We start from the raw sequence: 25,132 nt of genomic DNA on the forward strand, positions 1-25,132 counted from the left end.
CTGAGCTGAGATACCACAGTGAATAAGAGAGTTCTTGCACTTCAGGACTGATAAATCACTCACGTACTTCCCTTTAGCTGCTGCTACTGCACTGTTAAATGAAAGTCAATACTAAATTTTCTTTTTCTATAATGTAATAACATTAGTTGACTGATTAGGCAATTCCAAGTTTGTAATAAAATTTGTCAAACACTGCAGGACTTATGTTAGCTATGCCTTGAGGATTATAGACGAAGGCCTACAAGCCATGTTTTTGCCAAAATAACTACAGAAAGCTATGGCAAAATTGAGAAATTAGTCAGCCACAGTTGATAGAAAAGAAACCCTAAGCAAGAATTCAGAATGAGATGAAAATCAACAAACATGAGAATGTAAACACTTCTTGGGGTAACACAATACATTTCCTAAAGTCCTAAGAATAAGGAGTTTAATTACTATTATTTTTTTAATTTAACAGAAGAATGATCTCAGATAACTAGAGAGCTTGAAGAGACTTAATTTATAGGATGAAAATCATACAAACCTCTTCATTCTACCTACCTCTCCTCTTGGAACATAACCTCCCTCATGCACCAGACTGGTGCCAACCTTTGTCCCAAATACCTCCCAGTACCTACCCACTAACCTCCTCTAATTGGTACTCAATTTTTACTTTGGTCCCATCAATTCTAGTTGTAGTCTTTTTCAACTAGTTCTCATGGAAAAAACAATATGATAAACTAATTCTCGAAATGGTGCTACATGACAGAGAACAGCATTTTCTGAGGACACGGAAACTTTTTTAAAGAACTTCTGGAAACTAAAATACTTTTAGCCAAATGCATTTATCGCTAATATTAGAATGTCAATCATAAGAGCCAGACTGAGGGAAATATCTTTGGACAAAGGGACGTTTTCAAAGTCCCACAAATTACACCACTTTGGCAACCACTGGCTTGTCTGTGGGGGTGTTCATACTGTGTTGCCTTGTTCTCAGCTTCCCCTACCATTAGTGGGAATAACAGATGGCAGAGCGGATAATAACAGTGGTTAACAGCACAGCTCCTAAGCAACATTTGTATTGACTTTCAGTACTACACTTGGACTGGGAACCAGCCTAAAGTAAAATGTAGCGCTGCAGATTTTTACAGATAATGTACAGGTTAGATGATCTATAGAATTAACTACAGAAGAGTGGAATTCTCCTTATTTCTCTCTCTAGGCACTGCTTTTATGCCAATCCTGATTTGTCTTATGGTTATTGTCATCAAGATTCAGTCTTATTGTAGCTCCTTTTTACTGTTCTTGCTTTAAATAAGTGAAAAACTGTATAGTTTTTGAGTAACTGATAAATCACAATGTACTTCACTTGATGCTTTCAGTTCTTTTTTTCCTTTCCAACTTTATGAAGATATTAACTGTGTACCTCCTATGTAAGGGAAATATTTTCTAAAAACTGAAATAATTCCACCAAAATAGAATAAGAATTCACATTGATTTATAATTATTACTAAAACCATGGTAGTTAGTATTTTCTGATATGCAGAAGACTACTGTTATACATTATTCATAAAAACCTGATTTAAAATGTGTGCATCACATTTCACAATTGCTCTGAGTTATACCCATCTGGCAAATCCACCAAATCCTAGAAAAATTGCTTCAACTGAAATCACCGTTAATGTTCTTACAATTTTAAACAGTGGACGTCCAATACTAATATAGCAACTGATTGGCTATATTAAAAACCAATTTAAAAATCCATCTGGAGTCCAAGCTCAGAATTATGACTCTTGTCTTCCATCCAACTCAGCATGTACTCTGGATCCAACTTATCTGCTTTTTGGCACAAATTTAGACACTTAGTGGGAAGTGAAAACATACTTCAGTTCCTAGGAAAATAAGAGTTATATGAAGGTGACTAAGTTGAGGCAATGTAACCAGTTAATACTGGGAAACACATTGCTTGTTAAAGATGTTAATACTGGTAAAAAAAAAAAAGAAAAAAAAAAGTCAAGGGGAGAGAGAGAAAAGGGGAAAAAGGAAGAAGCAAACCAAAAAATCTACTTAAGAGTGAAAAAAGTTATTGCTGATTTACTTGCTTTATTATTTCTCTCAATATTACTTCTAGGTTTCAGAACATTTTTTACATTAATCTTCTGTTTATTTATCTCAACAGTTTTCATGAGTTGTCAGTGTTCTCTACATAACTTTGTTGCAGCCATTTTAAAGATGACTTGAGTATGGCTTATATTAGAAGAATTTTAATATGTCCACATGCTTCCAGAAGAAAGGAATAATGAAGTCATTATCTGTTATCCAAAACTATATCTGTTCCCTTTACTTTCTTGAAAAACAAAGTTTTACTTCCTTTTGCAAATATGCTTGAGATAGAATACTGAAATACACATCTAACAAATATTGCCTTAATAAACTAATTAATTAATGGGGAAGCAGTATTCAAAATTATCAACAACATTGTCATGCGTCAAACAGGCTTGGATTTCAGTCACTCTGCTAATTAATAGTTGTATGGCCTTGGGTAAGTGATTTAACCCTTTTGCACCTCAATTAACTTATTTACGACATACTGAACATAGTATGAGTCTCAATGGGTTGTTTTAAGATGAAAGAAATAGGGCTCAGCAGAGACACTGGAACACTGCACATAATAAAGTAGCTACTATTAATATTTGTAGTTATAATAATCCATAAAATTTAATAGATAAAAATGATGTGATAAACTTTATATTAATCAAAACCCAAGCACCTTATTCACCTCTCATAATATGCACAGAATAGTTAACAACACAGTGGATTCAGTATCAGTAAGTTTTATCTCTTGAGACTGCCATCACTCTGAGTGACCCTGAGCAATTCTCCCAAACCCTCTGGGCTTATCTGAGATTTCTCACTGATAGAATGAATAAATTAAATTCTTGTCTTGACTATAGAATTTATCTAGCACTTTACGGGTAGAACTACAAGGATAAAGGAATAGGAGTCGCTAGGTTGCAGCTAATAGATCCATTATTCTAGGTTCTCTGAGCATGGATCCTGTTTGCAGGAAGTAACCCTTAGAGCAGGGGTGTCAAAACTTTTTTCAACGTTTTTTACCAAGGGCCATATGTGGTAAAATACACAAACAGCCGGGCCACTCACTCGAGGTGAAGTATGTATTGCCTCTTCTGGTTTATTTAAGTAAACTAAATATATTTTTGGAATTTGCTGCAGGCCATTTAACAATGGATTGCGGACCGCAGTTGGCCCACGGGCTGCAGTTTTGACATCCCTGCCTTAGAGAGACCTAGGCTGTCCAAAAAATGAACCAAAATTAGTAAATTCCATAAAAACAGCTCATAATTTACCTGAAAATTCTGCCCAATAATCAGTCTTGTCCTTCCCCTTTCATAGAAACCATAATAACAGTCTATCAAGCTCATTTTGAATGTATTTCTACTGTATATTCATATTGAGGTAAGACATGCACATAGTGTGATGAAAATTGGTTTCAATCCTGTTATATGGAAAATTAGTTTAGGTTTAGATTAAGTCCTTATATTTTTTTCCTAGCAATACTTGCTTTTTAAAAATCTGTATATAGTTTGCATTACTAGACACTGAAAAAGGAGAAAACATTCTCAGAAAAATTATAAAATCATCTCAAATATTTCAACACTACTGTCTACTGTCAAATCATTGTAAACCATGGATCCTTCATTTACCAGAAAGTAATTTAGTTTCTAAACACTTTCAACTAGGGATTCTCTACAGAAAATTCTGCTACTTCTATTAGTTAACAATAAATGCTGGATTTTTAAAAGTTTAAAAAATCATATAAGAGAAAAAGAGGTCTGTGAAAGATACGCAATCCATGTCCCAGTTTGTTTATATTAATGCTGTTATTTCACTTCACTAGATTTACACAGACCAAAAAGAATATACTCTTCTTAATATTTTAAAATACTGATGGGCCAAGACCCATATACATTCACAGGATTTTGGAAGCTAATATCCTCTGCTTTAGATGAGTACAATTTCAAAGTTTAAATGATAATCTGGTCTAATGGTTAAAATCAGTCTTTTTACTATATATATCTATATCTATATATTTATATTCCCCCCCACATATTCTTCTACACAATAACCACTCAACTTTTACTTAGTGTTTCTCTTTCTGGATTGCTAATTTCATGAACCACAGGCATCATCTAACCTCGGAAAGTAATGATTAGTTTGTTTTTCTCTCATATGCACTGTTATTGTTTAGGATGAAATAACTGTATATTTAATATCAAATAAAACAAGGTTTCGATACTATGAGATTTTCTTTATTTGATGGTATTTGTCAGTAGTTTCTTCAGAGGTATACTTAGCAGGCAGAGGTATGCTAAGTAGCATTAATTAAACAAATTCATGACTGTATATTAAGACCAATTCTGTTACAAATGATCACTCTGCAGTTTCATGTCTCCATAGGAGCAACCAACAACCTCAAAGGAATTATCAGGTTCCACGTACTGTCTAGGATGAAGACTAGTCTGAAAACCATAGGAATAATGGTGTGGTGTGGTCATGGGAGGAAAAATATTCCATGAGATCACAACTTTTTTCATCATTTCACAACTCAGCCCTTTAGCAGGGGTTATGAAGGAAAACAAACAAGGTCAGGATCCTTTCCAAACCAAATGAATAACTAATGGTTAACATTTATTAAGGGCTTGCTATTTGTCTGACACTGTAGTGCCATGGATTATCTTATTCCATGTTCCCAGAACTCCCTATGAAATGGATAGTATCATCTTCACATTTTAAAGATGAGGCAACTAAAGCTTAAAGAATTTTAAACAACCTAGCCAAGGTCTATGGGACCGAGAAAATGGCAGGTGGGATTTGACAGAGCCTGACTACCACCTCCAGCCTAAATCTACCAAGAGGGAAGAAATATGACACAGTAAGACATCAACACAGCTAATTCTCATGTGCATTTAGACATCCATATCACATCAAATACTGCCCTACAATATTTTGGAGCCCTTAATACCTTAGAAAGAAATTTTGTGTCTTCTGTATCTCCTGCAGAAAATCAACAACTCAGTGTTTGGGGAAAAAACAAGCTGAATATATAGAGGAGGATTTCCACTCGTGTTAATCCAGGAAACTACACAACATGTTGTATGAAATAATTATAGCAGTTGTGTTAGTATTCCTTTTTACCTCAGAAAAAGCCTAGCCATAGGCATGTGACAATTGTTTTTTACTTACTGTCCCCAATCCTCACTTCTACCCTACCCTTATATATTCATATGTAAATCATGGCAGAGATTATTATTTCCTAATAAAATGAGAACCCCTTAAAAAAGCCAAGTGTATTAACATTAACCAAGTATACCTCACTTTGGACATATAAAACTTAAAAAGTGACTTCAAAGTTTCAAAAGTAGGCTGTTTCCGTAATATAATAAAAGAAGAAAAAAAGTTTCAATATTCTATCAGTGACTTAACTCATCATTAACTGAAGGATTTCCTTTTCCTTTCGTAAAACCTTGCCTTTTGTGGGTACCGCTTTCCTGGATTAGGAGAGCATCCTAATTCCTATTGCTGAGATAAGACATTTAAAGTGTTGGCTTTGGGCTCAACTTCAAAATGAGATCTTAGTAATTGAAGGGCTCCCAGATCCATATGACACCCAATTATGTCCAAGTAAAACTTTATCTCACCTTATCACCTTGCATACCAGGGGGCCCCATTAATCCAGAAAGGCCTTGATCACCCTATGAACAAAACACAGAGGTTTCATGTTATAAAAGAGGACTGAAAATTAGAATTCCATTGCTGCAGTATATCCCTTGGATGTCAAGATCTTACAACATTTGTTTCTGATCCTCACAGTCTGGCTCAAGTTCCACCTCCTTTCTGATACCTTGTGAGACTTTGCTGAGGCTCCCAGACCTTCTCTCTTCCGCTGCTGACTACCTGAACTGTGCTTCCTCACCTGCAGGGCCCTGGTTCCTTTTTCTCTGACGTTCTTTTCTCTAGAAATGCCCTTCCTTCCCAAATTCCCACCGTTCCAAGGTTTACCCTTTCTTAAAAAACGAATGGAGTTTATTTTAAAATTCTACAAGCGCTTTGCGTGATAGCAGTGGAGGGCTCAGGCCTGCTCTTTTTTGTAAGGACCTACAGCCAGAAGGGCCTCCCACTCCGCAGGGCAGGGCCGTAGGGCAGGGCAGCGGGGCAGGGCTGGGTTCACGTAGGGCACCACGGAAAGGGGTACTTCCCATCCCGGGGCTGCCCAGGAACCTCCTGCTGGGCAAATGAACCACCGGGTTCATTTGTTAACTGCACTGAAAAATTATCAGGAGGACAGTGTGTTTGGCTCAATAGACCCAACTTCACCTATTAGGCCCATCTATTCTTCTTTCCCCCAATTTTGATGAGGGCTGTGAACACATCTTGGGGTAGGAAGGAGAAAGTATACCGGGGAGGTGGAAGGAATGTCTGTGGCGGGTAGAAGTGACAAGGAAAGACATGGAGGAAGCTGTGTGAATTGACAGGGAAAAAATATGTCAAAAAAAAAAAGGTATAATAATCTTAAACCTGTTTAATCTAGGTGCACTTTTTCTTTAGCTCCATTCTTTCCCTTTTCCACTGCAACACATTTATTGTGCGTGGAAAAAAAGGTGATGTTTGAAAGAAAAAAAAGAATACTTACTTAGATAATAATCCTAAATAAATTCCTTAGCGACTGTTTATTTTCTGTTTAATTTTTAGTACATTATCTAGTTTAATATGTCATCAAATTAAACAATCAGAAGAGAAAAGGATGTTTCTGTTTATTAAGAATGGAGTGCTTTGCATTTGTTGTAATAGTCTTAATGTGTCTTCTCAATGATTTATTAAGATGGCTTCCATTTGTGATGGGATGACTGGTTTTTACAGATTTTTTTTTTCTTTTCACATGTACTCCTCTGATAGAGGAAAAAGAAAACTACACTAGGAAATAGGAGATCATCTCCTTTCACTAGCTCTAATCATAAGTGGATTACTTGATTTCCCATCAGAGTTCCTCCATCTAAAAAATGAGAATGATATCTCATTTGTCTTGTGGGAAAAGAAAAACTCTATTTAAATGTTATCTTTGCTTGCCAATGAGGCCTGCAAAGGCCTTAAACACTTATGTATGTTCTATGAGAGATGGTACTTTGTTGACACTACATGCTGAAGGACCAGCCCTTGCATTTCTTTTATTCTTTCATCATTGAACATATATTTATTGTAAAAATGGCTAAATGATTAAAAGTAGAATTCAATTGTTTCCTAATCCCCCTATACTTACACCAAGTTAATGTATGTATTTTATTTGGATTCATATTGTGTGAGTATAACTAATATCCTGCCTTAGTATATTCGAACCCAATTTAATATAAATATGATTTTTAAGAAATTGTTTTTAATTTTACCATTTAGAAATATATATTTGAAAATTTAGAAATATATCTCTCAATTTTAACTTGGATTTCACTTAAAGTTCAATGGCAATATGCTATTAAATCCTATATCTTACTACACTTCTCCTGTGTAGTATTAACCATGATTAGTATCTAAGTAACTCAAAAAGTAAAAAAAGACTGACATGCTTCCAAACCTCAACTCCCAGGCTGAATCACCCTATATTTTATAAAGATATTGTACACATTTTGAACCACCCTAAATTTTGTAGAGAAGCCTAAAGGAAAGATAAAACTAAGCATCTGATATAAATCTGAATATTTAATTTGAGGAGTTTATTTAAAGCAGTCACCAAAACAGAGTGGGCCTCTAATTTCTAAATTTTAAATACGAAATTAAATATTCTATATTTAGATATTTTAAAAGATGGCATTTGTGTTTCTCAGATTGTAGGATATTTTTTCTTGTGATAATTAAGGGACCAATGAAAATACTATGTTTCTAATAATAAACTTCCATTCCTTTTCTAAATTATTTAGACTCAGTGAGCTCAGTTTTATCACAGCAATAAAATTCTTAAGATTTTACATTAATATATATTTTTAACTTGTTAGTATAATATATTAGGTCCATTAATATTGTGCGATTTATAAAAAACAGATTAGAAGAGTTTCTGGAAGCCAGTTGAACGATCAGCTTTCAACCCAGGAATCACCAATATTATTCAGAAATTTAAAAAAATTTGTGAATGTACACCACATAAACAAAAACATTCTATAATTGTATCACATTCATCAAATGCTGTGCAAATAAAGCTTCCCAGATATATTCCTAAAGACTCCACTAGTATTTATCCTCACTGGAACACAATATACTCTTCCTAATAAAGATTTTGTTGCTATCTTTACTTTAAACCATTAGTTTATTTTTACCTAAGTGTGTGTGTGTGTGTGTGTGTGTGTGTGTGTATTTGTGTATGTGTGTGTGCGCGTGCGCATTATGATAAAATGTAAAGCATACTGGACTAAAAGTTAGAAAACTTATTTAATTCTGCCACTTAATATCCATGTGATGAGGCACTTAACTTTCATGACTTTTGTTTTCTCAACTGCAGTCACTGTGAAACTTAAAGATAAAATATGTAGAAGTATCCTTTAAAAAAAGGTGTAAAATGGCATTGGAACCTATGTACTACTGTGTGCATGCATATTAACAGCAAAAATTTGAGATTAGGATACCTTGCTCTAATTTCTTGCCCCATCTTCCCTAACTGGAAAGTCACAACAGACACTAAATAAAATGGTGAAATTTAAATTGATAAGTTAAGCTGATGATATCATTATTTAATTTTCCAAATATTTCTGCCTTCATTAAAATTCAATAGTTCTCTCTCTTCTCTGTCTGGTATCATATAAAATCTACATTTAAAAGAGATAAAAATGGTTTTAAAATGCTTGAAATATATCACCATGATTTTATTTCATGGACAAATAATTACCTTTTTTCCAGAAACAGCTTGACCTGGGGATAATCCTGGATCTCCTTTAGGGCCCTAGATAAAACAGTTATGAAACACTTCGTCAAGCACAAATTACATATTGTATATCATATTTCTTCAGTTGTATGCGTCATCAGATTGCATACACATTACATGGTATTAAATAAAATTATTTCAAGTTGAGATGGACATGGACTATTTACTTTTTTTTTTTTAAAGATTTTATTGGGGAAGGGGAACAGGACTTTATTGGGGAACAGTGTGTACGTCCAGGACTTTTTTCTAAGTCAAGTTGTCCTTTCAATCTTAGTTGTGGAGGGTGTCGTTCAGCTTCAAGTTGTTGTCCTTTCAGTCTTAGTTGTGGAGGGTGCAGCTCAGCTCCAGGTCCAGTTGCCGTTTTCTAGTTGCAGGGGGCACAGCCCACCATCCCTGTAGGAGTCAAACCGGCAGCCTTCGGAGTAACGAGCATGGAGCTCTAACCGCCTGAGCCACCCGGCCGGCCCGACTATTTCCTTTTTATGTATACTTTTTACCCTTATTTTTAAATGTTGAAAATATTCTTGCAAATTGCCCAGACATAGCTGGTTTTTTAATCTAATAAATTTATACTGCTATTGAAACACCTGTCTTTAAGGGACCTACATAAAGGTTCTATTAACTTTACGGTTTTTGTAACATATTGAATTATAATTCCTATTTTAGCATAGGAAAACTAGTTACTTTTAGTAAAAGAAATATGCTTATAATAATTCTCAAAATTTTAAGATATTCCAAGTTTAAATATTTTCCAGTATCTTGCAATGAACCTGCATTACTTTTATAATAAAAATAACCCCAAAAAACCCCTAATTACCAAAATTATTTTAATTCTGCTATAAAAGTAATTTTCATACTTTGGGAATCTTTATCTTTTGCATGTCAAGAGAAATATGACATTAGGTTTCAACCAAAGTTTTCTGGTACAGTATCAAAGCCATCTTTTTCATTATGCATACCAGCAAAGTATCTTCTTGTCTAACTATTTCATACCTCATAAAATAAAAAGGCCACAACTGAGATTTTTTATAATTTAAATTTTGATTTCATTACCGTTCTCAACTAATAATAAATAATCTGCCATTGCTAGAGAGTTCTAAATGCTATTTTCACTCTATGGGAAATGGGGAAATTGTCATATCTTCTTTCACATATTCAGGGACAGTTTTAAACAGCAATGACTGATGAAAAAAGGAAGAACGAAAGAGAAGTCCGTCATGCTCTCCCATTAAGTTTTATCATTTTACAAATTAGACACGAATCTTCATTGGCAAAGAGTCCTATATTCTAGGTAAAAGAAAAGTTTTAAGAAAAAATTGTTTTTCAGGATGAACTTTTCCCTTCCATAGCCATCACCACATCTACCATTAAGGCTATAATTTAAATCATTGGTTACAAGGTTATGGGACCTGAGAAATGACTAGTGATATCTCAAAATTTAAAAACTCTACTCTTCATCTAAGAAAAAAACATAACATACTTAGAATTTATAAGGGATATTACAGCTTATCTAGTAAATAACATTTAATAGATAAAGAAGCAATGAGGCCCGGAAAGGTTAATTGAATTGATTAAGATTGTTTAGAAAACTATTGGCAAACTAGGTCAATATTCTTTCTCATATCACAATGTCTATTAAATAAAATATTTATTGGTTTGAACATATTTTAAGTTTTTATTATAATGCCTAAACAATTGATTTGAGGTAATATTTACAAAGAACTTAAAAAGAACTTAAGAAATGATAGCCCTTGAGAAATTTGAATATAATAAAATCTTTTGTGGCCAATGTTTTTACGTATAAATCTCATGTTAAAAATTCTTATTTTTAGGTCCTATGTGAATATTTCTATTATTTATCAACTTTCTTATCACAATCTTTTAGCTTTGTTAATATATTCCACTAATTTGACATTTCATTTTCCATGAAAAAAATTAAAAAAATTAAGCAACACAAAATTAGATTTAAAGACAGAGCTTTTTCTTATTTGTAAATTTTATACATCTGGGCAGCATATTCATAGAGTTATATGTCAAATCTCTTTTATTTCTACACAAATATACTTGAGATAATTGATTAACTCATGTTCTAGAACCAGAATTGCAAATCAACATGAAGAAAATGCTTTTAACCTGGTCAGTTGTTGATTGATCATAGTATCAAATGCATGAAGCAGAGATTATTGAGCATGTCAACTTTACCTGAAATGTCAAAGAGTAGGGTACACTTCTCTGCATTGAAGGAGAATACCCCAAAATATCTCACTTACTTTCTCCCTCATTTTATATTAATTCTGATTCCTGAGACACTTGAAGTCATACTTGGTTGGCTTTTCAAATCATCCTTCGAATTAAATGTAATGTTTATAAATTAATTAATTAATCATAACTGACTTGACCTTCAATACTGCCTTCTACTTACTCGTATATGACTTCTGTTAAAGGGGCTATGTATCCTTTGCAGTATGAGTAAGAGGAAAAGGGTTACCTACACTTTATTACTCAAAGAATTCAAAACATCCCTCCTATCACACTGATCAGCCATAGATTCTAAAATCCTCATGATAAGGGTGGCTCTTTTAGACTGTTATTGGATCTCAAGAGGGCTCTCTGTCTAGGGAGGGAAACTCACTAAGGTACTAGACAGATTAACATAGTAGAACAGATTTATCAGATTGGAGTCCACCCAATATAATGGAAAGAACACTGGGATTTGTAGTGAAAAGACTGAACATGTCACTTAGTCTCCCTGAACTTGAGATTCCTTCTCTGCAAACTGGAAAAGATAACTATCTAGATTAGCTTGCAAGATTTAGAATCAAATTCTCTATAGATTATAAAGATGCTAGTAGTCAATATTAAAAATAAGACTAAAGATAATCATTAGTAAAATCAATTTTACAATTATTGCCATCTTGAAAAGCAGAGAATGCAACTCAAATGAATTATTGAGGTGCAGCAAAATTTTAATGAAAAGAATTTGTAATGAAAAATTCAGACTATAGATGAGATGAACTGGAAATCCATAAATCCATAAAGGAAACATGAAATGGCATGATCTTGAGGTAGCATCACTTGAATATTCTTAATATTACTAATAACTACATAAACTCCATAATCTCAATTTTAAGCATTACACTTTCTAATCAACACTTCCTATCTTTTTAGGTCACTGTAAACCCCCACAACTTTAACAATTATTTGACCCACTGGAACTGCTAACATATTATCCCGCCACATTTTCACTGTCTCATCCCCGACATGGTCTGACTTCTGGTCCTTAGCCAGCCTAAATTTCAGGGTCTGACATTATAATCACTCCCTTGTATATATAAATGACACCATTGCTTCTTTCCCCCTCTGTCTTATATAAGCTTACCTGGCAATTCTTAAATCGAAACTCTCCAACTATTCTGCCCTTGCCCCTTAGCAGCTGAATGTGACTAAGAGAAACCATGCTAACAAATGTCACTTTAAATTCAAAACTTCTTACATTGATTGGTTTTATTTTGTTTTGTTTCTTGGTTTGTCCAATAATTGCCTTAGTCAATTTGCTTTCCCATTTTCATAGATGATTATTTCATAAATTCTTTCTTCATTCTGAACTGGTGCTCTTGCTTTCAAGTTTCACAAACTCTTACATCCAAATCCACTACCTCACTTAAATCTGTCCCTAAATACTCTGCCTTCATAAGCAAACCCACAATTCTCTCTCACAAGGACATCACTCTTGCACTGTCTTCCCTGCAATTCTTTTAACTCTTACTTCTCTCCAGGATAATTGTCATCACCAAGAAATAGACTGTCATTGCTTCCATCTTAAAATACAACTTCCCTTGAGCCCACATCTCACTTTACTGCTCATTTCAGAGCAAAACTCCTAGAAAGTTGTCTGTGTTAACTAGGAGACTGCCTCTCCCTCCATCCTCTCTTGGACCCACTGTACTCAGAATCTTGTTCTACCTTATTGGTTACTCTTTCTCAGTCCCCTTTGCTAGTTCCTCTTCTTCTTCTTAATATACTAAATTCTGAAGTACCCCAAGACTCAGTCCTTGGATACTTCTCTGTCTACATTCATCTGTAGGCGTTCTCGTCAGTTCTGTAGCTTCAAATTCCATATATACACGGATGACTCTGAAATGCATATTGTTAGCTATGATATCCCCCCTGAATTCCAGATCCATATATCCTTTTCATAGTTCCCCTTGGATATCAAATAGTCATCTCAAATTGAGTAAGTCCAGAAGGAATTCTTAGGAGTTCTTGTTCAGATAGTGGCAATGTAGCATGTATACAACTAATCCTGTAAATAACAATTATAAAGTCAGAAAAAGATACATAAAATAACTATTTGAATACACAGAAGAACAGCCCAAAATGGAACACACTGGAGAGGATTCAACTCTTGAAAGAATGGAACCAAACTTGGTGTAGAACACATTTATACAGCTTTTCTCCTAAGGACTCTCATCAGACTTCATAGAGTGGCTAGGATTTAAGCAGAAAACCAAAGACTTTTGACTAATGGGGCCAGAGGACAGCATGTGGGGCTACCAGAATCACTGTAAATTGAGGGAGAAAATCCTAGAAAGAAAGAAAAAAGACAGTTTCCCCCAAAAACTGGATACAGACTTCAATTCTTGGCTGATCCTGACATGTGATAGTTCCCAAAGAGCTCAGCAGAAAGCGACACCTAGAATGCTGAGAGAATTTAACATAAATTTCAGCTGCTGGCTACCACAGGGGAAACAGTTTGGGGTTTGAGCCACATCATTTTAGAGGGACATGGTAAATGCCTTATAAACTTTAAAATAGCCTTATAAATAAACCATACTATCTTAAGGTATTTTCATTTGTAAGAGCCAAAAGACTTTTTTTATTTCATTTCACAAATATCAAATGTGGTGTGGGGGCAGAGCCCCAGAAAGTAGTTTCCAGGCTCTCGGCCTCACATAGACAGGTGCTGGCTCAGGTAGTAAATGGCCATCAACTGTGATTGGATGGCCATCAGCTGTGGCTAGTTGGCCGTCAGCTGTAACCAGTGAGCCATTGGCCACTAATATAACTGCTGTGACTACACTAGCAGAGGGAAAAAGAGAGAAGGATGGGGGCTAGCAAGGAGATGGCGGCTGGGCTGGCAAGCGTGGATGGCGGTTTGCGGACAGTGTGGATCCAGCCTCCAGTGAGAGTATAGTGCCGCCAGAGAGAATATAGTGGTATGACTCCCCCATCTATGGCTCCGTGGGTGTTCCTTTTAGGCCTCACCATATCCTGCGTTCTTGTATGGGGAGCGGGAGCAGAGACCCCGCAGGCCTCCCTGCACGACAGTGGTATTCTCAGTAAAAGTTGCATTTTTAATTGGCCCAGTCACCTCAATAAATAGCTCCTCTAAGAAAAGGGAAATATTTTCTTTACTGTCACCTATGTACAAACATTCTATCAGGTACTTCATGTTCCATTATGTGTTGCATTTCCCATTTTCCAGATTTAAACTTGCAATTGCCTTAATTTAAACTTTCCATAGATTCAGGTAACCCACTTTGGAAATGGACAGATGATTTCTTGCGCAAGGGGTAAGATGACATTTTATACAATTTTCTTAGAGGCCAATAATTCTACCTATGTTATTCTTGGTAAATAATTACTGAGAAAAGAAAAATAACTGTAATTGTCTTTATACTCTAAATTCTCTTAATTTAAAAGGAATCGTTTTTCCCTTAAGGAAAACAAATCCTGTAATTACTTATATAAATTTATTGTCAAAACTTGCAATTTACTTTTTTTGCATTGTCTTAAATAAATATTATAAGAGGATTATAAAGTATAAAGCTTAAATATTCTGTTAATCCCAATTACTTTAAAGCACATGCTAAATATCTAGGAAAACTGATTTCAGCAAACTACACACCACAAGATTTATTTGATGCATTTAAGATACAAAGGTAATTTTTATCACCTGTCAATAAATCTAATGGTCTCCAGAACTATGTAGTTAAAACAAATGGTCAGTTTTATTAGCCAAATTATTAAATTAAATATGCATTAAAGATTAATATTCAGGTTTATAAGATTATGTCCCTAAGAGGTCTAATTAGTTGCTTGAAAATTAAAAGTAGGGCTTTTTTAAATCCCTCATGTATGGGTTCATAAAAATATTTTATTCATGAATGATTATAAATATCAAAATTAAGTCCACACTACTACTAAATAGAATATTAAAGAGAAATCTTGAGATTCAAAAATTCACCTCGCCTAGATCATTTTACCCAAGATACATATTCATACTAGTCAATACTGAAAAATACACTGTTTTTAATCTTAGGACAATGATCCTTAGGACATTTTTGTTTGATAACAAACTTCTTCACTTTCTCGAATATTTAATCTGAATCCATATACACCTTGTAAGAAGTCAATTAAATGACTATTTTCCATATTTATTTGTTTGTTTCTTGTGCATGTTTGTATACTACTTGCTGAGTTAGGGGGAGAGGGAGGAGACTGCAAGCCATGGGGAAGTCCCCCGCCTGCTCTGCCTTCCTTCCTGTTATGGAGATGAGGCTGCTCCAGGAATGGAAGGCCTCTGTCACCTCAGCCCAGTGGAGAAACATGAGGTAGCTTTTACAGATACTTTAACCTTTTAAGTATTCCCAAAATCCCCAAATAAAGCTTGAAGGGCTAAGGAATCACAAATTGAAGAGCAAACTTTTAGTTTCTGTAGTAGTCACCTGCCTTTTCTACCACTGCTACACATCCAGTTAAAAGTCTTCTTTTCTCTCTTAGACATTTTTATTGAACTTAAGAAATTGTCGGCAGAGATGGGAAACTTTAGGGAATTTAGGTTTAAATTATCCTAGCTATATGCTTTTCTTATTTCTTAATAATGATGCTGCTACTTATGATATGTTAGCCCCATGTTAAGGATTTAACTCACATTAATTTGCCTTCACTCCAGTCCTATGAGGATGCACTATGATTCTGCCCATTTTATAGAAACCGAAAATGAAGCTTAAAGAGGCTAAGCAAGTAATTTGTTTCTAGTCATACAAATCAGGAGAGCTAAGACTTGAACCCAAATCTCTGACTCCAAAATCTGTGTCCTTAACCCCCACCCTGTATGGTTATGTGCTTACTTCTGAGTGTGATCATTAATAAGCAGAGGAATTATTAATGACCCTAAAAGATTCATGAAGTTATTGGCAACCAAGAATCTATGCTTACCTAATCCCATGTATTAAATCCCATATATATGTAAATATTTTACATATATATAAAATTTATTTATCTCTCCATTCCCACATCTCCTCTCAACCTGGTATATAGCCTTTTTTTTATGCTCATACTACTATCACACTATTATCTATATATGCTTATATATATAGGCTTTCAGGTTAGTTTTTTTCATAAAATATTGATTATCCTATAAAAAGTATCCTCACAGATCTTTTATCAAGTGAAAATAGAGAAATGTGGAGTATTTACACATGAAATGGCCTTCATTAAGGTAATTATTCAAGTCATACTGTGGATATTTCAGAGTTTTCCATATATTGCCATCATATTTTAACAATAAAGACTTTGTAATACCAAAGCAGGCTGTACCTGACTTTCCCACTAACTAGGTAAATCCAAGTGTGGTGAGCTTTCAGAGGAACCTAGGTCTCTGCCAAGCTAAGACAATCCTGTGTGAGGAATCAAAAAGCATGCTCTGGAAATGACAAGAGATCCTCAATTTCCCAAGGTGGGCTTTAAAAGTTAAGGACTTTCTTTAATAATTTCAGGCAAATCATGTGATACTCACTAGAAATCACTCACCTTTGGACCTGGTAATCCAGGTAACCCAGGATTTCCATGTGGCCCTGGTATGCCCTGCAAATGGAAAAAAAAGTCAGATCGTTCTTAGACTAGATCTAGATACAAATAACACATACTGTTTATTACAGCATTCAAATAAATATTACATATTATAATCTCATTAAAATGAATATTACCTTTTTTTTTTTACCAAGTTCTTTATCTTTTCTGAGATCTTGAATATTTTAGTCTTAGAAAAGAGAACTATGTATACTAATTACAAAGCAGAATTGTGGTTTCGATCTTTTGCTTCAAAACATTGCCTCGAAGAGGCATTTACCTCCCTTATTTACCACCCCTATTTCCAGCCGTATTGCTTAGGTAGTGCTACTTCTAAAAGCTATACAGAGTAAGAAGCCTAAAAATAACAGTGTCATTGCTTAGTTACTCTCCTCTCAACACACGCTAACCCTTTCTGCACCTGGGTTTTTGTTTATGGTAGCCTTAAAGACTTACTTCATTTAACCTTGCCCCCTACACCTACCCAAATCATTCTTCAGGTGTCAGCTGAATTCTCAGCTCATTTTTAAATCCTGGATACACCAGCAGAAAGTGATTTATCTTTCCTACTCAGTGCCATAGAAATTGCTGCGTGTAAAATTCATTTGCAATAATTGTATGTTCCCTTGGGACACTTCTTACACTGTTTCTAATCTGTTATTTAAATATTTTATTGCTATTTTAACTACCTTATGACATGTGTTATTTAGTTCCAGGATTATAAATTCATTGAAAGAGATTGTTTTTAATGTTACTAGTGTAGTACTTAGCACATATTAGCTACTCAATGAATTGCTTATCAATTTGAAATCAGCAATTTCTTCTACTTACTGAATAGCTACTATGTGCAAGTCACGGTGTTAAAGCTCTATACTTCTTATTACTAATCCTTATAACACTCCTGCAAAGTAGTTATTTTGTACTCCTTACAAATAAGGAAACCTGTGCTCACACATCACCAAGTAGGGGAGGAAGATCCACCTCCAGAAAGCCTTCTAGTTCTCCAGGTCCCCTATACTCATTTCGGTTTGGTACCCACCTCAGTGCTCTTCAGCCATACCTCTATAGCAACAAATAGCATATAGTTAGTATTTATTGACCTATCTTTTCAATTCTGAATTAATAGAGCCTTGTGTTTTAGAAAGGAATGTCAGCAATGCAAATATTGAAGGTATATCTAGCAAGATTAACACTAAAGAAAAAAGATTAGATTTCATTACATATGTCATTTGTAACTTGCAAAAAACAAATTTGATAAAGTAGATGGAAAAATTTGTGGCAATTAACAAATGAGTTGCTGCTGTAGATATAAAAGCAATGGACATAAACTATTATTTCACAAAGCTCAGTAGCACAAGAGTAAGCCAGGATAATAACTTCAGGAAAAATTAATATCAACAAAACTTTGGGATTTTTAAAAACAGAGATAATTTGTTGGCCATTGCCAAATGTGATAAAATCTAGGGAGAAAAGAAATGTACAACTGCAAGTTTTAAGTTACATAAAATTGAATGAAGATAAAATTAGGAATACAAATGTAATCATTACCCTTGAGGAGAGAAATATTGTTCCTTCCTTAAAGGAAGGAGGATTGGACAAATAAATGAAGAAAAATATGGAAATTAGGGAAAGGGACTGCTGTCCCATGAGGATGCAGGAGATTCAGAAACTGAAGGTCATGCTGTGGGACAACAGCCTTGGTAGTGGAGAGGGAATGCAAGTAGAGCAAAGATGGACTCAGTCCCTGAGAAAAGTAGGACCCAGGGTCTCCTGACAGGGAGGGAAGAGGATGGAACGGTTTTCAGGCTAGAGCTGGAGCCCAGTCAGCATTCATCTTTTGTCTCTTGGGGACATGAGTTTGATGTGAATATGATGTGAACTTCAAGTAATATTTTAGGATGATTTTTTTTTTATATTGTATATAGGATAAATAAAAACCAGGATAGAAAGTAAGTGGATTACATATGGTATTTGCATTTGTCTTTTTAACGCACAATCTCAATTCTTTTTCTAACTCTTTGAAGAATTTCTGTTAGTAAGTCTACGTTTATTTTTTGGTTTGAAAGAAATTAAACCTAACACAGCAATAAATCGTTTGCTGGGCCTGTGTAATGTGAGAAACTACTGCTGATCTTTAAGGCAGCTTTTTCCCTCAGGACACTTATTATTCTAGTCAATAGCTCCAGTATTTTCCATTATGTAACCCAGGAATGCACTATTTTATGGCAGCCTGCTCCTCTTCATTTCCCAAAGCAAATGAACCCCACTTTGGACTATCAACTACAGATGATATCACTTTATATAACTAAGAATAATATTACAAGTAGCACCGGGACAGCCACTAATCTACAAATTTGATAATCGTTCTTGGGCATGTTCACAGAGAATGCTTTGGCTGGGTGTTTATACTCAAATAAACAGTCTGCACGTGTTCCTAAGTTTCTCTTGAATTGGCAAAGGTACGGCTAAGTTTGACGATCCAGGCAGGTTTCCAAAGGAAGTACATACTGTACAATACTAGGAAAAATGTACTGGAAAGTTACCAATTCTAACAGCAAGTGGGAAACGGAGCCCATTTACTCACCTGTGGACCTCTCTTTCCTGACGGACCTGGTATACCTGCTGGACCAGGTGGGCCCTTGGAAAACAAATGCCAAGATATTAGGCATGATAACAGACACATCTTTTCTCACAAGCATTATTAAGATTCTCACCGCAAAGATCTTTTTCAGTACCCAGTTACCAGCTTTTAAAGTAACATGAATCCCCTCATCCTAATCAGCAGGGGTGAGAGTTGAAACTCAAGTGTCCTCTTTTATCTGGCCAGAAAATGGCAGCAGAAGTCTATGACTTATGGTTACAGGCACTGTATCTGGTTTTTACAGGGACTGTAACTAGTAGTTTTGTGGGTGATTTTTACTTAAATTTACTTTTACTGCTAAAGGAGGAATTCAATTTAGGCTTTGGAGACCAACAATGAGAGGGTTTTTTTTTGTTTGTTTTTTTTCAAACACATTTCAGAAGAAGACCTGCCTTAAAAAAATTAAAGCACTGATCATTTTATATTCCTTTAAAAAAATGTATACGAAGAATCTGCGTAATGTGTTAAACTGTTATAATGAGATCCTTCTAGTACATTCAGTAATAAAATCTGCCTTATACAAAATGCAGCATACCGGGAGGTCACGAGTAGAGTTAAATGGTTTGAAAGCAAAAACTGATCAATTTTTAAAATGTTCTGAGTTCTTTAAATGTTACTTATAAAATATATCAAGTAAGAAATAGGAAACAACTTCTTTGCTTCCTCATATAATGTCTTAGGTCATCTTTTTTACTTTAACAATCAATTGTGAAAGAATAAATGCTCATTTGGGATACGGTTAGTACATATTCATTCATTCATCTATCTGTTCATTCACTTCATTGTTAGTGAACACTCTGCTGATATGGCATTTTCTTCATGTCTGCAGAGCATACACATATTTCATTTTATAAATATTTATTCATTATCGCAGTAAAAATAGTATGAAGTTTGAAATTAGATATATCGAGGTTAAAATACTAGCTCTACCATTAGCAAGTAGAAAGACCTAATGAGCCTCACTTTTCTGTAGCGTTTTTTTTTTTTTTTAATTTTCTCCTTTATTGCTATTACATTCATTTTGCAGTTTTCTAGTGCTCTTTATATATTTCAAAGTGTCCATTTCCTTTTAATTTTATTTTTCCCTTCTCTTGCCCACTAACTTGATAAAAACCTTTAATGCATCAGTATTTCATACTATTGAGAGAGAAATACTATTTCTACTCAACCCCAAACTCAGGGAATTCTCCTTCCTGAGCCATTCAAATGTTTTAGCTGCTATTATTATATCACTAGCTTCCATCAAAAATTGATTATCACTTATTTAAAAAAATTGAAATTAGTTCCAGTTCTGCTGGTATAATCAGAAGTTAACAGCTGTTGATTTAAATTGATGTCCCAAAAAATAAAAAATAAAAGTGAAAAACTAAATGGAAAATTAAGACAAACGTGTACTTTGGTTTATTGCCCTATCACACTACTTTGTGACAAAAGAAAACACTATTCCATTCACATTGAAGAGGCAGTTAACATCACAGTTCAGACCACAGCTACTGGGGAAGATAAAGTATATTTCTGCTGTGATTAAAATACTTGGGTTGTTTAATAAGAACTAAATAAAAATCAATTTTAATTTGTCTTCACAATTTTGCCTTTCCAAATCTTCGATAACAGGTTATTAATAAGCATTTTCTAGAAACTACAGTGGGAAACTAAGTTTATATGGCATGACTTTTATAAGGAGAATAAATTATTTTCTATAAATAAATAATTTTTCTATAAATTATTTTCTATAAAAAATTAAGAACTAGCAAAAGCACTTTAACTTTCAGATTATTGACTATTAAGAGAAAGTACAATTCAATTAAAATAGCAATGGTTTTGTAATCATTCAATCTAGATTCAAATCATGCCTCAGCTATTTACTAGCTAAATGATCTTGGACAAGTTACTCTTTCTTAGCTTTAGTTTCCTCACCTTTAAAATACTGATGGCAAAAATCTACATTTCAGGGTTACTGTGAGCATTAAAGATATTGTATACAAAATACCTGTGACTCTTTCTGATATATAGTAGTTAACTAGTAAACTATAGAGTATTTAATTTTTAAAGATATGCATGGGCACAGCAAGTACTCAATATTAGTTATAACATTATTACTAGGTAATAGATAGACTAAGGCAAATGTATTCAGTAGATCAATACATCTAAGAGATAGTAATGCCTGGTCAATTAATCTTAGAAGTCCTGCATCTAAACTACCCTTTTTTAATCATTCACTCATTCATCACTCACTCATTCAATAAACATTAGTAAGCCTCAAGTGCTCCTGGAGTTTACAGTCTAGAAAAAAAGACACACATTAACAAACAAACACATAATTATACATTTTACTTAGTGATATGAAGAAGAAACAAGCAATCAAGAGAGAGATTAACATAGTACACCTAATTTATATTGTATCAGACAAGGCTTCTCTGAGGAAGTGTTAAAGTTAGACCTAAAAAATGGATAGGAGTTAGAAAAGAGAAAATAAAATTCCATAAAATAGGAATAAAATGAATGAGGGCATGAGTAAAGCAAAATAAAACAAACGAAAAAAACATAGTCTTACTGAAGAACTAAAAGAAAGCTAAGAGTGGAACGAGATGAGGTAAGCAGGGGTCAGCTCATGTGATCACAGAGGTCCTGATAAAGAGTTTTCAGTTTATTCTTTATTCTTTACAGTGCTTTATTTTTCAGCCACTGAAGAGTTTAAGCAGACAAATGACATGATCTGCTTTATGTTTTAAAAAAGATAACTAGAGGATTTACATAAAAGATGGCAGAAAGAACATTTTTTAAACTACCCTTCCTCCCTCAAAACCAACATAAAACACCAAAAGAAGAAAACATCATCTCCAATGAAACAAGGAAAGAACCACAACCACAAACCACAAAATATGAAGATTATCTTCCAAATGCTGAGAAACTTTGGAGTAAGAAAAGATGTTGAGAGATGACAAAACACAAACAAAAAACCTCTTCAGACCTCAAACCTTGGACAGGCTACAGATATCTAAAAGTATTATTAGTCCTGAAATTTCATTGCAACGATCCTTTGACTACAACAACACAGTTTAAGGGAATGGGAAAGCCACAGGAGATGTTATTCATGACTCAGTAAAGACCCAGTTCCAAACAGCCAAGAGTAAGGAAGGTAGAGCTGACCAGGACGAACCCATCCTTTTTATGATCTACAATCAAATTTCCTAACCTCAGGCAATTTCTAGTGGTGAGAGGGGGTAAAAGACAAGAGCAGAAGTCATCATACCATTTCTCAGAGAGCCTGTGACATATAGCCCTTCACAACAAACTGTACATAAAAATGAAAGGAGAACTGTCTCTGGGTAGAGGACAAAATAAATATGGTAAGATGGTGTTTAAGGCAGCAATCTGAATTGGAATCTGTGTATCATTCCATCTTACTTCCCTTTGCCTCTACCTATATGACTCTAAAACAAATAGCGGCCCAGAGAGAGTTGTCTTTATTTACAAAATGAGTAATAATGAGAAAGAAACCAGCAAGGGACCTATACGTAGATACTGAGGAGAGGGAGAAGTGTGAGGACAAAGACATAAATTAAAAGTAGATGAAAATCATTTATAAAAGGAATGACTCTATGCAACAGAGAAAAACAGTTGTCATAGAGTCCACTGTAGATTCAAAGGATTTCAAAATGCCAATTTTCTATAAAAAGAGAACTCAAAGAAGAGTTACAAGATATAAAAATAACAATCAAGGCAATGAAATGTGAACCAGAAGAGCTTAAGATATGAAACTGCCCAAAAGAAACCATTATAGATGAAAGTCATGTCAGAAGCAATGAATACTGAGTAAATACAACTGAAAAATCAATAAAGGGAAAAGGGTGTAGAATAACTGAATTCACACAAAATGAAATGGGAAAAAGAGAAATCAGATAGACATGATTGTAGATAAGACAATGAATACTACCATCACAAAGGACATTCAACATATGTGTACTGGTGTGCCTGAAGAAGACTATTAAAATATGGAAAAGCAAAACACTTGAGAATAAAAAGGGAGACTTTTCTATAATAAAATAAAAATAATCTTTAGATCAAAAGAGTACCAGAAAACGCTGATACAGAACATAATAGGTTTAATGAACTCCAAAGATAACAAAAGAATTGCATGAGGATACAGAGGGAAAAACAATCACCAACAAGTAGGAAAAAATCAGGGTGCCCTTAGCCTTTCCACAGTAACATCCACTTTGAGAAGCAGTGGAGCAATCCCTACAAAGTTCATTTCACCAGCATTCACCCTCCTGCCTAGCTTTCTAAATCTACTTTTAGTCTCCTTCACTACGCTGAAGTAGGATTCTCAAAGTTGAACAATGACTTTCCCATCAGAAGATCCAATGGATTCCTCCACTCTTCCGCAGTTCTTATCCGCTTTGACCTCTCTGTAGCTCTTGGTACTGCTGATCAATTTCTTCTCAAAACTCTCTTCTTTCGCTTTTGTGATAGTACATTATATTCTTCTCGCCCATCTCTCTGACTATCCCATCACATTTCTGCTTTTTTTCTTCTATAACCCCAAGGCAAACATTCCCCATGATTTGACTCTTGACCCAGTGCCAAACTCCTTCCCTTGAAAATTATCCAACACTATAGTTCAACTATAATGATAGGAAGACTGCTAAAATCTATTTCCCCTACCATGACCCTCTTTTCACTTCAGCTTCTCCAACTTTTCCAACAACTAGCTTACTGAATTGCCAACAGTACCTTAAATGTTTTAACTTAGTTTCCTCTCCTAAAATCAACTTTTTTCCTTAATTATTGTTTTTAGTTACGGTATCAGAATTCTCTCAATCCACAGGCTTAAAATTTGAGTTGACTGATTCTCTCTTTTTTCTTTTTCTTTTTGGTTGTTGTTGTTCGGTCTCTAGGTCCAATTACTTTTTTAGTTCTACAAAAGCTTTCTTGAAAATATCTCTTGCACCCTACTTTTCCTTTGCATTTTCACTGCTGGCATCCTATATAATGTTCTAGTCTGGTAACATCAAGATAACAGGAATTACCTATCTGGGCACTGCTAGCAGACTGAATTCCCTATTAATATGTCTGCTTACAAAATTCCCCATTGAAAACAATATAAAGTTAGAACTATCAATTTGACAATTACACATAAGACTCTCTACAACCCAACATCTAGCTTGGGTCTTAAATTTGTCTAACATTATTCAGCCTAACATCGTGGAAGAGTTTGAGATTTAGAGGCAGAAAACCTGGCTCAAAGTCCTGGCTCTATCTTTTATTAGTGATGTGGTTATGGGCAAGTATATTAACTTCTCTGGAGTTCAATTTCTTCACCTGAAAAAACGAGGATAATAATGCCTACCTTACAAAGTTCTTTTAAGATAAGGTAAAGAATGTAAAAGGCATGGTAGAGTGTCTGGCACAAGGTAGAAATTCAGTAAATGATAGCTATTGTACTGTTTTTCCTGTATAAAAAATATACCACTTCTTTTCACCTACCAAAATCATATCCATTCTTTGAGGCCTAAGTTATAACTAACTTTGGCTACAAGACCCTATCCCAAACAGCTCAGCCTTAGTGATTTTTCATAGAGGTCTCAAAAAACATTTTTCTTACCTTTGAACATTTGTAACTCATACACTTAGTCTGTATCTCTCAGTGGCATGTATCTTACTTTACAATG

At 34.5% G+C, this 25,132-nt stretch overlaps 1 protein-coding gene across 7 annotated transcripts in view; it reads right to left on the bottom strand.

Annotated features, from left to right (window-relative positions):
• COL24A1 (collagen type XXIV alpha 1 chain) overlaps positions 1-25,132 on the bottom strand; it is a 308,258-nt gene that overhangs the window by 253,122 nt on the left and 30,004 nt on the right. For all 7 annotated transcript variants that reach the window (XM_074335081.1, XM_074335082.1, XM_019751779.2 and 4 more), the window contains 4 exons: positions 19,401-19,454; positions 16,778-16,831; positions 8,927-8,980; positions 5,700-5,753 (listed from right to left, as the gene is read on the bottom strand). In XM_074335081.1, the coding sequence (XP_074191182.1) occupies positions 5,700-5,753; positions 8,927-8,980; positions 16,778-16,831; positions 19,401-19,454 (216 nt within the window). The remainder of the gene's footprint in view (positions 1-5,699; positions 5,754-8,926; positions 8,981-16,777; positions 16,832-19,400; positions 19,455-25,132) is intronic.

Source organism: Rhinolophus sinicus, linkage group LG06, assembly GCF_036562045.2.
Source record: "Rhinolophus sinicus isolate RSC01 linkage group LG06, ASM3656204v1, whole genome shotgun sequence".
Lineage (NCBI taxonomy): Eukaryota > Metazoa > Chordata > Mammalia > Chiroptera > Rhinolophidae > Rhinolophus > Rhinolophus sinicus.